General features: G+C 42.7%; 1 protein-coding gene across 1 annotated transcript in view; it reads left to right on the top strand.

Moving 5' to 3' along the window:
• Positions 1-12,350, top strand: part of LOC136872503 (probable G-protein coupled receptor CG31760) — a 991,355-nt gene that overhangs the window by 528,716 nt on the left and 450,289 nt on the right. The window contains exon 5 of the mRNA XM_067146311.2: positions 340-540. Within this exon, the coding sequence (XP_067002412.2) occupies positions 340-540 (201 nt within the window). The remainder of the gene's footprint in view (positions 1-339; positions 541-12,350) is intronic.

Below are 12,350 nucleotides of genomic sequence, written 5' to 3'. Positions count from 1 at the left end.
CATATCTCCATACTTTATAAATGGAAAGAGAAGTAAGCAAATATACTCCAACTTAAATAAAATATGATATTCTGTTATGTGCTATGAATCGAGGTTCACTCAGGCTAAACCAAAAATGAGTACCAGGTAAATTTCTGGGGCTGAAGGTGGCAGGGGGTAGAGATAACCACTCTATCCCAGTAAATGCTGGGTTTACGAATAGAGGGAGCCTTTACCTTCCACCCCTCCAAGGACTTTCATGGCCTGTATAGAGATGGCATTGCTTTTATTGCTGTGTGTTATGAATTAACTGACTGTTAAACTATTTTGCATTGGACGAGTTTACGTCTCTCCTTCTAGGGCGAGGAAAGCCAGTACGGTTCCGCTGGAGTGTTCGAGTGCCTGCAGTGTGCTGAAGGATGTGAAGCATGTGAAGACGACAGACCATGTGTGGTGTCCCTCAACTGGGTGATGCGTACAGCGATTCTTATCTTACAGTGTGTCGTCATCTGCTGTCTGCCTGTCGTCGTGCTTTTCACATGGAAATATGGCAACGTCAAGGTGAGTACAGGACCCACTCTTCATTATTTATTAATATCATTTTGGTTGCATATTGTGTATATTCTGACTACTTGTCGTTGACGCTGTATGTTGAGGAGATTTTGCAATTGAATAGTACAAGGAGCAGTAAACTATAAACAGTTCACCTGACAAAAAGTTTAGTAGAAAACATCGTACATCAAAAGTAATTACCACAACTGGCCATCAACGGCAGTTCGCAGAGAATCGACAATTTGAAGACAACATTCCTCAGGAAATCATTTTAGATCCAACTGTTAGGTTTGAGCACCATAGCGGTCAGCCAGAGGAGACCAACCTAGAAAATACACTGACTGACAGAGCAAATGCAACACCAAGAAGGAGTGGTCAGAACTTTATGCCAATTGCAGGGTAGACTGACGTCACTGAGGTATGCTCATGATGTGAAATGCGCCGCTGTGCTGCGCACATAGCGAACGATAAATGGGACACGGCGTTGGCGAATGGCCCACTTCGTACCGTGATTTCTCAGCCGACAGGCATTGTAGAACGTGTTGTCGTGTGCCACAGGATACGTGTATAGCTAAGAATGCCAGGCCGCCGTCAACGGAGGCATTTCCAGCAGACAGACGACTTTACGAGGGGTATGGTGATCGGGCTGAGAAGGGCAGGTTGGTCGCTTCGTCAAATCGCAGCCGATACCCATAGGGATGTGTCCACGGTGCAGCGCCTGTGGCGAAGATGGTTGGCGCAGGGACATGTGGCACGTGCGAGGGGTCCAGGCGCAGCCCGAGTGACGTCAGCACGCGAGGATCGGCGCATCCGCCGCCAAGCGGTGGCAGCCCCGCACGCCACGTCAACCGCAATTCTTCAGCATGTGCAAGACACCCTGGCTGTTCCAATATCGACCAGAACAATTTCCCGTCGATTGGTTGAAGGAGGCCTGCACTCCCGGCGTCCGCTCAGAAGACTACCATTGACTCCACAGCATAGACGTGCACGCCTGGCATGGTGCCGGGCTAGAGCGACTTGGATGAGGGAATGGCGGAACGTCGTGTTCTCCGATGAGTCACGCTTCTGTTCTGTCAGTGATAGTCACCGCAGACGAGTGTGGCGTCGGCGTGGAGAAAGGTCAAATCCGGCAGTAACTGTGGAGCGCCCTACCGCTAGACAACGCGGCATCATGGTTTGGGGCGCTATTGCGTATGATTCCACGTCACCTCTAGTGCGTATTCAAGGCACGTTAAATGCCCACCGCTACGTGCAGCATGTGCTGCGGCCGGTGGCACTCCCGTACCTTCAGGGGCTGCCCACTGCTCTGTTTCAGCAGGATAATGCCCGCCCACACACTGCTCGCATCTCCCAACAGGCTCTACGAGGTGTACAGATGCTTCCGTGGCCAGCGTACTCTCCGGATCTCTCACCAATCGAACACGTGTGGGATCTCATTGGACGCCGTTTGCAAACTCTGCCCCAGCCTCGTACGGACGACCAACTGTGGCAAATGGTTGACAGAGAATGGAGAACCATCCCTCAGGACACCATCCGCACTCTTATTGACTCTGTACCTCGACGTGTTTCTGCGTGCATCGCCGCTCGCGGTGGTCCTACATCCTACTGAGTCGATGCGGTGCGCATTGTCTAACCTGCATATCGGTTTGAAATAAACATCAATTATTCGTCCGTGCCGTCTCTGTTTTTTCCCCAACTTTCATCCCTTTCGAACCACTCCTCCTTGGTGTTGCATTGTCACTGTCAGTCAGTGTATTAAAAATTACAAACCCACTATCTCTTACTACAAACCTAAATACCACCTTCACTAAATTGACATAATAGGGATAATGGTCGGACCTCGTGGTACCGTACCTCGTACTCTCGTCCTCCAAGACTACATCAAGATCCTGAGGTACCACCACTACAACACTGACATTCCACACTAATTGTTCTGTCTACCACATCTTCGTTCAAATTTATAATTTAGAATACATTAAGTTTGGTATGTTTTACCTTATTTTAATGGAAGACCGTAAATTCAGGAGGTTGTTCCTAAATAAATGGAAATGTATAAGATTATTTTCCACTGGATGATGAGACTGTAGATCTCCTTCTTGAAACATCTGACTGGCTGTCAGATGAACACATCGGTGCCCAGTCGCACATGTCGTCGTCCGATGGAAACCAATGTCCAAAAATGTCTCATTTTCAGCGCTCCAAAGATACTAAAATCGTATGGAGAGATGTCGGTAGTGTGGGAATATTGTCGAAGACTTTTCCCCAAATGTCTGAAGCGTATTCCTCACAGAGTTTGGTGGTGTAAGGGCGGGCGTTATCACGAAGAAGGCAGCGGCGTTTTAGCTTTATGGCGCGCCTCAGTTACTGCAACGTGTTTTCATAGCGCTATGGACCGATTCTCGAGCTGAAGCAAGATATTCGTAGATATCGATTTGTATAGAACCACGAAGTGTGTGTTCTATCGACAACCCGCCGTATGATGAATTGACCGTCTTATCACTAGCGGGACGAATATTTTAACAGTTCTGCTGATTAATTTTGCGGTACGAAGTGATCTATTATACTTTTGACCCGATTGCATTTGACTGCTCCTTGTAGAAATTAAGAAGTTGGTTAACCAAACTGAATTTCCTGTTCCTGAGTTGAAGGTAAAGGTAATCAAACTTTCAAGCGAAATGCTGTACCAAGAGTCAGCAAAGATTTTCACACCTGTGTCGAAATCGTCCGTCTTATGCTTACACATGTGAAGCATACTTCCAAAAAGTACAAAATCCAAAAGTAAAATTTTACAGGAAACAGAAAAAGCGCTCAGAATGTTAAACTTCGATTAAAATTTCATTTCAGTACTTTTTATGTTTATGTACAATAAATTCATTGTTATTCAAAGTCTATGTGTCTGTCTGTTAGGTCATCACCCCAGAGATAGGTCGGATCCTCAAATAACACCATCAAAGTTGATGCGATTATAAGGAAACTTAAAAATCTAATGAGGTGTACTAGGCAAGACGAGTAGTGGGGTAGTTTACCATTGCTTTCCTCACTGAGCCAGACATTGCTATTGTAGCTCGGTTGACACTATGAACAACGCCTTTCAAAGCACTCAGACGCACTGGTTGTGCTCCGAATATCACTACTCAGCCCCACCCATACCCCAGCAGCTTCCATATTGTCACAGCAATGGGTTAGACTAGGACTTCGGAGAAAGCTACACTTTGCTCTGGCCTGTGCCAAAAGATGGGTTCAAAAGTACTGCATCCATCAAGAAATGACAGCAGACATATTATTTCTGTTTAAATGTTGTAGTTTAAGAAATATTCAAGAAAAAAGGATGGATTTGGTGCTGTTTGGCATTGAAACTCCAAACACATCCATCTGAAATGCATAATTGTCACTGCAGTCATCAGAAAACTGTCCGTATTTAAGGGAGATTGAAATGCATTTATTTCTGCCTCCCCCATTTTGGAGACTGCCCAAAAGACAAAGATTACATGAAAATTTAATGATAAGGATCGTTTCATACAAGTCTATAAATGATAAGTATACTATAGTAAAGCCTACTTAATATTTTTTTAATGTGTATCAGTCAACAATTTTGAAATTCATGAGGAATTCCTCATAGGACAAGGATATAGCTAAAAGTATAGATTTTTACTATTGCTGACGACCCTCTCAGAGCTGCTAACCCAATGTCCGTAATGAATTACTTATGCAAATTAAGTTTCTATAAAATGTTGTGAAATGTGTGAGTAATTGTGCCTAGTGCTCCTATCATCAATCCTAAAACAGCTATGGAGTCCAGATGATATTTCATTGTATGGAATTGTAGGTTCATTTATATCACATTTCTCCTTGTGTACATCATTTGGTTGAGTGGATGATGCTTCGGTTCTAATTGTTGGGTCTATTGTGAACCCCTTACTTGAGCTCGGTGGTATAGCTATCGTGTCAGTCCGCTGGTTTGACCCTGTCTGAGACAATCCATGTACCTCCTCGTAGACTGCATAATTCTTTTCTTTTTTTTCTTTTGCTAGGGGCTTTACGTCGCACCGACACAGATAGGTCTTATGGCGACGATGGGAGAGGAAAGGCCTGGGAGTTGGAAGGAAGCGGCCGTGGCCTTAATTAAGGTACAGCCCCAGCATTTGCCTGGTGTGAAAATCGGAAACCACGGAAAACCATCTTCAGGGCTGCCGATAGTGGGATTCGAACCTACTATCTCCCGGATGCAAGCTCACAGCCGCGCGCCTCTACGCGCACGGCCAACTCGCCCGGTAATGCTTTTCTCTCAGGGCTTCGGCAATCATAGATCATATACGATGATGTCGTGAATTCCGTACGATGTCATTAAATGGACAGGAACCCAAGACGTGACCAAGTGTTTCAATCTCACGTGGCAACGCCGACAGTGGTTATTGTCTTGGGACCTGCCAGGTAATGCACGAAATGGAACTACATTTTGTGTCAGTTTTATGGCATTTCTCCAGTCGCTACTGGTTAAACCTTCGGGTTTTCTAACCCACTGATTCGCTGGTATGTATTCCTTATATAGTATAACACCCTTACCCTTTTGTGGTAAGGCACACCAAGAATCGAATTCTTTCTCGCGGAGTTGTCGTAGGAGTGAGACCTTGACTGATTCGTATTCAGTATTCAAGAGTAGGCCAAATTTTTCGAAGCACTTCTCTGTTTCCTCATGGAGGTCTCTGGTGTGGTTAACGTGTATATTTTTGGATCGTTGGAGAATTTGGCATGCATTTATATGCTGCAGATAAGCCTCCCAAGCACACTTGAAAAGGCCGAGTCCTTTATACTTTTTATCGGAGTATAACATGCTGTCTGATGTATCTATTGGAAGCTAAAGAGCTTCATTCAAGGTGCTTTTGATATGTTTGTCAGTATCATTTAGAAAACTCGCAGGTATTCGATGTAAAGGTGTAGTGTGAAATTTGTAGATCAAAGATGAGCAAGTGTAGGTTGATAGCACATTAAATTTCTGGTGTGGTTGCAGTAGTGGAGTTGATGCTAATGCGTCTAGTTTACTCATAGGTTTGTCTATCGTCCATTTAGCATCAAATACAGCAGCATTGTGATAGTTTACTCCGAGGTAGTGGATTGTCTCTGCAGGAGTTATAGATTTAATTTAATTGTAACCATCTAATATTAGAGATTTTCAGGTGGGAATTCCTTTTATTATGGAAATGAATTTAGATTTTTGACATTGATTGTTACGCCAATTTCTTCGAATCTCTTGATGGCCATTTCAGTGACCTTTCTAGCTGAAGTCTCGTATTTGCTACAATCAACGTATCATCAGCAAAGGCTAAAATTGTTACGTTAGGAAGGCCCGGCATTATGCAATATCCATGTTCTTCCTGGAACACTCTTGTTGAAAGTTCTTTTAAAATATGGTCAGTTGCAATGTTGCAAAGCGCCGGTGATAAGGGAGAATCCTGTATTGTACCTTTATGGAGAACAATTGTTTTGGTCTTCTTGTGATGGGATTCTATTTGAGTTGTATTATTAGTTTGTAGTGGCATTATTAGATCAGACAATTTTGATGCTAGGGCGAGGAAGGAGAGGGCATTCTGCATTGCGTATGTCCAGCGTTGTCAAAGGCCTTAGTGATATCTAGGAAAACCAGGTTACAGTCGACCTTTTGGTATTTGGCTGATGTCAGAATAGATTCCAAGATGGAAGCAGAGTTTGTGAAGCCACTTGATTTTCATTAAGTCTCACGTAGCTACGTAGTCGTGCTTCTAATATGCGCTCTATTACTCTTCTCACTCCAGTTATCCACATCATGGTGTCTCCATCTTTATGGATAAGCGCGGTTCTAGCTCGCTTAAGAATCTCGGGCACCAGTGTTCTTGTTATCATGGTTGTTGCAATCAATCTATAATTTCGTAACACGTGTCATGTTTAAGTGCCCTCATCAATATATGGTCTGGGCCACGGGATGTGTCAACGGCTATTTTCTTGATTGCATACTCTTATTTAATTGCATACTTCTTGTTTAGAAATGACAGTATTCATTGTATCTTCTAATTCCACATAATCTGCTTCAGATGTGTGTGAAGTGTATGTTGATCTTTCCAAATCATCGGGAACTGAAACACAAGAGGAAAGTTAATTGTGTATTTTATTTATATCTACCTTACAGACCTCTTTGGTATCACTGATAGCTGCACGTACTGCTTTTCGTCTCAGATTGTAGTATAGGAATAGAATGTTTTTGGTATTCATACTTCTCACGGCGCTTTAATCTATCTCTCTTGGTCGCCGTTTCTGGATTGCTTGATTGCGTCAATTTACGTTGATTGTTAAGTAACTTTTCTTCCGCCGTATCTCATAAAATTTAACTGCCGGGTGTTTTGTACCGGGAAGCTGATGCACGTCTTTGGATTACAGAAGTCATCGTCATTACCGATATTCTGGAATTCCAACTTAAATGTTTCCATCGTTTCTTTGTATGTCTGTGTGTTTTGATTTAAAATAAAATTACTGTGATTTATTATGTCTGGCGTGGTAATATTTTCCTTGATATTACCTGGAAACAAGATATCACTATCATTTGAAAGGGGTGCACGACCACTTCTTGCTGATAAAAATTACTTATCCATATTTCAATATTAAAGGAGACCATCTAGCAGAACAATGTGAATTAAACAAAATGTGTTATTGTTGCTGGTCACACGCCCCGTGAATGGCTCCTCATTGGCTACATATATATACTTATATTCTGACCCATTCATCTCGTGGGATTTGGTACTCATTGGCATCAAACGTGATTTTCAACGCCTTGTTTGACATGGATTTGTACTTTCCTGATTGTTCCTTTTTTCTTATATATTTTACTCATCTTTCTACCAATGTATGTATCATATCAAATTTGAATTTTTGGATTTGCTACCCTTTGGAAATGAGCTTCTATCATTCTCGCGAGATTTTCAGCCTATTATGACATTAACTAGAAAAGGAAGAGTAACGTTCCAATCACTTGAAGGAATGAGGTTAGAAGGTAGAGGCGTAGCCATGAAAGGTAAAGAAGTGACAGATCATGTACGCATGGTTACCGTGTGCTGTCGGGACTGTAAAACAGTCGGAGTTGATAGATAATTATCGGCACACCTCGGATCTTGAAGTTAGAATGCAAACTCACTTCGCCAGTAGAAACGGTTGTCTGGCCCGCTCTTCCGTAGTGTAGTGAGAATAACATATCGTCGCTGCCGGGGCAAAACCTCCTATGTGAAATATTTTTTTCTTTTCTTTTTTTTTTTTTTTGCTAGGGGCTTTTACGTCGCACCGACACAGATAGGTCTTATGGCGACGATGGGATAGGAAGGCCTAGGAGTTGGAAGGAAGCGGCCGTGGCCTTAATTATGGTACAGCCCCAGCATTTGCCTGGTGTGAAAATGGGAAACCACGGAAAACCATTTTCAGGGCTGCCGATAGTGGGATTCGAAGCTACTATCTCCCGGATGCAAGCTCACAGCCGCGCGCCTCTACGCGCACGGCCAACTCGCCCGGTGTGAAATATTTTAGCTTAGAACTTTGGCCGGTAAGGTTCTGTCATCTAAGGTGCAATATTATGTGCATATTGTCAAGGCATTCTCGCTCTTCACAATGTACGTGCTGCGGGTCAGCATATCTACAAAAATATTATCACATAGGAGGTTTTGTGCCGGCAACGACGATATTTGCTAGGTGTTCCAATAGGCTTTACCCCTAATGCCTCTGCAAATCTCATAGCACAAGCGTTCAGCGGGCTAACTTGTTACCCGCTTCGGTAATTTCGCAATCTATCGTATTACAGCCTAATCATCCGGATTCAACGGCTCTAGGAAGGAAGTATGAGATAGGTTTTAATGGATGTTGTTGCGGTAAATGTTTCGGTATAGTGACTGAATATTTCGGAAATAATTACCAAAAACTTATGATAAACTCGTCATGAATTCTACTGCCACGTTCCTTTCTTTTCAGACCAAATGAATGTAACCCTAGTGGCGAAGCTAGTGACAATAGCGAATTTACCTTTATGAAAAAACAACTATACAATTAATTCTCTTTGTTGAGATTCATACCCCTTAATTTTGTCAATTTAGCACAGCGAATACTTATTTTATCACATTCTAACAACGTGTGACATGCAAAGTAAAACTGTTTTGTATGAATTTCCACTCTGCTATGTGTATTATACACAATCTAACAGCTGTTTCCGTAAGTTTGTTAGCTGATCTCTTCCCTTTCCTGATCACGCGATCTCAAGATGAACACCGCACAATCTACGACTTACTCCTGCATAGCGTGAGAGAATTACAGAGTTTCTCTTCTGTTCTATTTGAGGCATCGCCTTTGTATGTGGTGAAGGTTTGTTTGAAGTGACAAAATATTTCAGAAGTAATTTCTGGAGACTGATCTCAAGTTAAATACATCATCATTTCAGATTGCAGTTTCTTTTAATTAATTGTGGTGTAAGAATAGCGCGTCTGTCTTTCATGAGACGACTGGAGTTCGATCCCCGGCCTTTCAAAGGATGGTTTACGCAGCCTCGTGAGATCATATGATGACGCCATAGGAGAACGGATCGGATCCATACTTAAGTGTACCCTGGCACTAATCAATTCAAGATGTTAACATCATATTGACACATACTTTGGCCAGGAATCGACCTCCGATGTGAAGAAATATCAGTGTCTCTGAAACGGCCAATGATATTCACACATGAACTTCGATGGGTCAACCACGTCGCGCCGAACACACGCGTTTCAAAGCATATGATGCATTTTCAGTTGAATATGGACAAAGACGACACAAAGACGTTCCAAAGCCCAATTTGAAGAAGTGCTGTATATTTTCCTCCGACCTCACTTGGTCCTCTCCTGTTTTCATCCATACCCGGTACATACGGCGGACAAGTTCACACTGATGCAGTCAAGGTCTCTCACAAATACGAACACGTGATTCAAATAGAGGGTCTAGTTGTTGACCCTTTGGTGCAGAAGTGTTTCGTCAACGTCCGTGACGTAGCTGTACAGTGGATTTCAGACGTTTTACAAAGGAGCTTACGATACCATGGAACTACGTAGGTCGTCCAGAAATTAAATTCAATTTCTTATACAATAAACGGAAAGCTGAAAATGAACAATGAAGAGTGCACCACAGTTCTAGCAGAGTATTTCAACAACCTTCTAAATTCAAGGGAACCCAAGGAGAAACTGCATTTCGAACCTCAGAATGTTACTAAGTCGGACTCTCTCCCACCAACAAAGGGGGAGATCCAGAAAGCCATTTCAGAATTTAAATGTAACAAAGCAGCGGGTGAGGATGGAATCATAGCAGAGCTCTGGAAATACGCTGATGAGGAGTCAATCCAAAGTATCCATGAAATCATATCAAACATCTGGGTGACAGAAGCGTTACCTAGCGACTGGACCTCAGCTATCATCCACCCGTTACACAAAAAAGGCGACAAATCAGATCTCAACAACTACAGAGGGATTTCCCTTGTATCAGTGACGTACAAGATACTCTCCAAAGTATTACTCACAAGAGTAGAGGCTCAACTAGACTCCTGCATCGGAGAGTACCAGGCTGGGTTTCGCAAGTCAAGGTCATGCGCCGAACAAATCCTGAACCTCAAAACCATCATCACTTACAAAAACCTAAGCGCCTCACCCTACGTGGCAACATTTGTTGACTTTCAGAAGGCCTACGATTCAGTAGACAGAGAGTCACTCTTCCAGGCACTTGCTGAATTGGGACTAGATAAGAAAACCTTGAATCTAGTGAAAGCAACTCTTACCAACACTACAGCCAGAATCAAATTCAGAGGGAAACTGTCCCAGAGCTTTGAGATCAAAACAGGTGTTGGACAAGGGGATGGCCTATCTCCAATCCTCTTTAATTGCCTACTTGAGAAAGTCATTCGTGAGTGGACGAAAATGCTAAAGGATGGCTCTGGATTGAGAATTGGCTACAAGAAAGACAAGTTAACAGTTAACTGTTTAGCCTTCGCAGACGACCTTACACTCCTGGCATCCAGTGTGGAGGAAGCTATCCATCAACTATCCTCTCTCGACCACATAGCAGCTAAAGTAGGGCTGAAGATCGCCATCAACAAAACACAGTTTATCACCAACATCAAAGATGCACCCAAATCAATCCCACTGGGGGACAAAACAGTACAAAGGACTAACTCCTTCAAATACCTAGGAGAATGGATAACCCCAAACATGAATGAAGATCAGGCCATGAACAGCAGATGCATCAAATTGGAAAATGCCTACCACCTATGTAAGAGTATGTACAAATCCAAATCCCTCTCACTTAACCTCAAAATCAGGCATTACACTACTGTAGTGAGACCATCAGTACTATACGCCTCAGAATGCCTAAACATAGTAAGAAAAGGGCAACTTAGAAAACTGGAGCTGAAGGAAAGGAAGATCCTGAGAAAAATCATGGGCCCTATTAAAGAAGAAGGCAAGTACAGAATCAGGCACAACAACGAACTGTACCAACAATTGGAGAGCATTACAACATCTATGAGGAAGAGGAGATTGAACTTCTATGGTCATATCATGAGAATGGACAATCAGAGGCTCACCTCCAGAATCTTCCGCACCATCTCTAGAGGGAAAGCGACTAATGCCAAGTGGGCAAGACTCGTCAGAAAAGACCTTCAAGAATTGGACATTGCTCCCAGTGAAATTTATGACAGGAATAGGTACAGAACGTTGATCAGAACATCAAACTCTCTCCAGTCACTAACAGAAAAAACAGTACGTCCGGGAGGAGGTGTGAAATGGACCCAGGAGCGAAAAGACTTTCACAGTGCAAGGATGAAGGAGTACTGGTCAAAGAAGAAAGCTGCTAGAGATAAGAACCACGTGGTCCATAGCAGGCCCAAACGGAACTAAAACAAAAACATATTTAGCCGGAAAATATGAACATGCACAATATATCTATAGATCCGTGATGTAGCAATCATCTCTTTTTCCCGATATCTTAAACTAATATATAATAATGTGTGATACACCGCGGTTCTACATTGCCTATAATTAGCACCAATATGTAAGCAACACCATAGGACGTGGCCTGCGATTAGTTCCACTAAGTGAAGAACAGCACAGGAATACCGGCGCCCGTAATTATTTCCACGATGTGAGGAACACCATGGTTCTGCTTTACTAGTGATTAGTGCCTTTCTGAGGGGCCGGTGAACTGGATTTTGGACCCCTTTAGGTAATAATCACCCCAGTAATTAAGGCATTGTTAATTAGACTCACTGATTGTTTTTTTTTCACGATCATTTTTTCATCATCATTCGTTTTAGATTCTAGTCAGTGGATACATTTTGAAGTTTTAATTTTTAATTCGTTGCACCTCGTACCATTAGAGGCCGACGACCTAGCTGTTACACTCCTTTAAACAACAATCATCATCATCATCATCATCATCATCATCTCAACCCCTTTCATTACAACAGCTCTGTGTCTCGGGGTATCACTAGTGGCTAACAGAGAGGATTGGCTTGTCTGCCATCTACTAGCAAGCGAAAAACGAGAAGTACCCTAAGAAGATTTGATCGCCGAGCTCGCTAAGGTCAACGTGAGACTAGAAAATATTTGATCAGTGAGCTACTCTCATCTATATTAGTTTCTGAGTAGTCCTATTTTGTGTAATTTTAATTATTACTTGCGAGTGTACCGTATTCTATAGTTATTTCAAGCAATTTCTATTGTTCACTTTTGGAGTGCGCATTTTGTTTTTCCCTAGGGATGCATAAAAGTTAAATTGCCCCACTAATAGAATTTTTG

Source organism: Anabrus simplex, chromosome 4 (genome assembly GCF_040414725.1).
Source record: "Anabrus simplex isolate iqAnaSimp1 chromosome 4, ASM4041472v1, whole genome shotgun sequence".
In the NCBI taxonomy this organism is placed as follows: domain Eukaryota; kingdom Metazoa; phylum Arthropoda; class Insecta; order Orthoptera; family Tettigoniidae; genus Anabrus; species Anabrus simplex.
The sequence above is the reverse complement of the archived record's forward strand: the minus strand, read 5'-3'. Positions and strand labels throughout refer to the sequence as shown.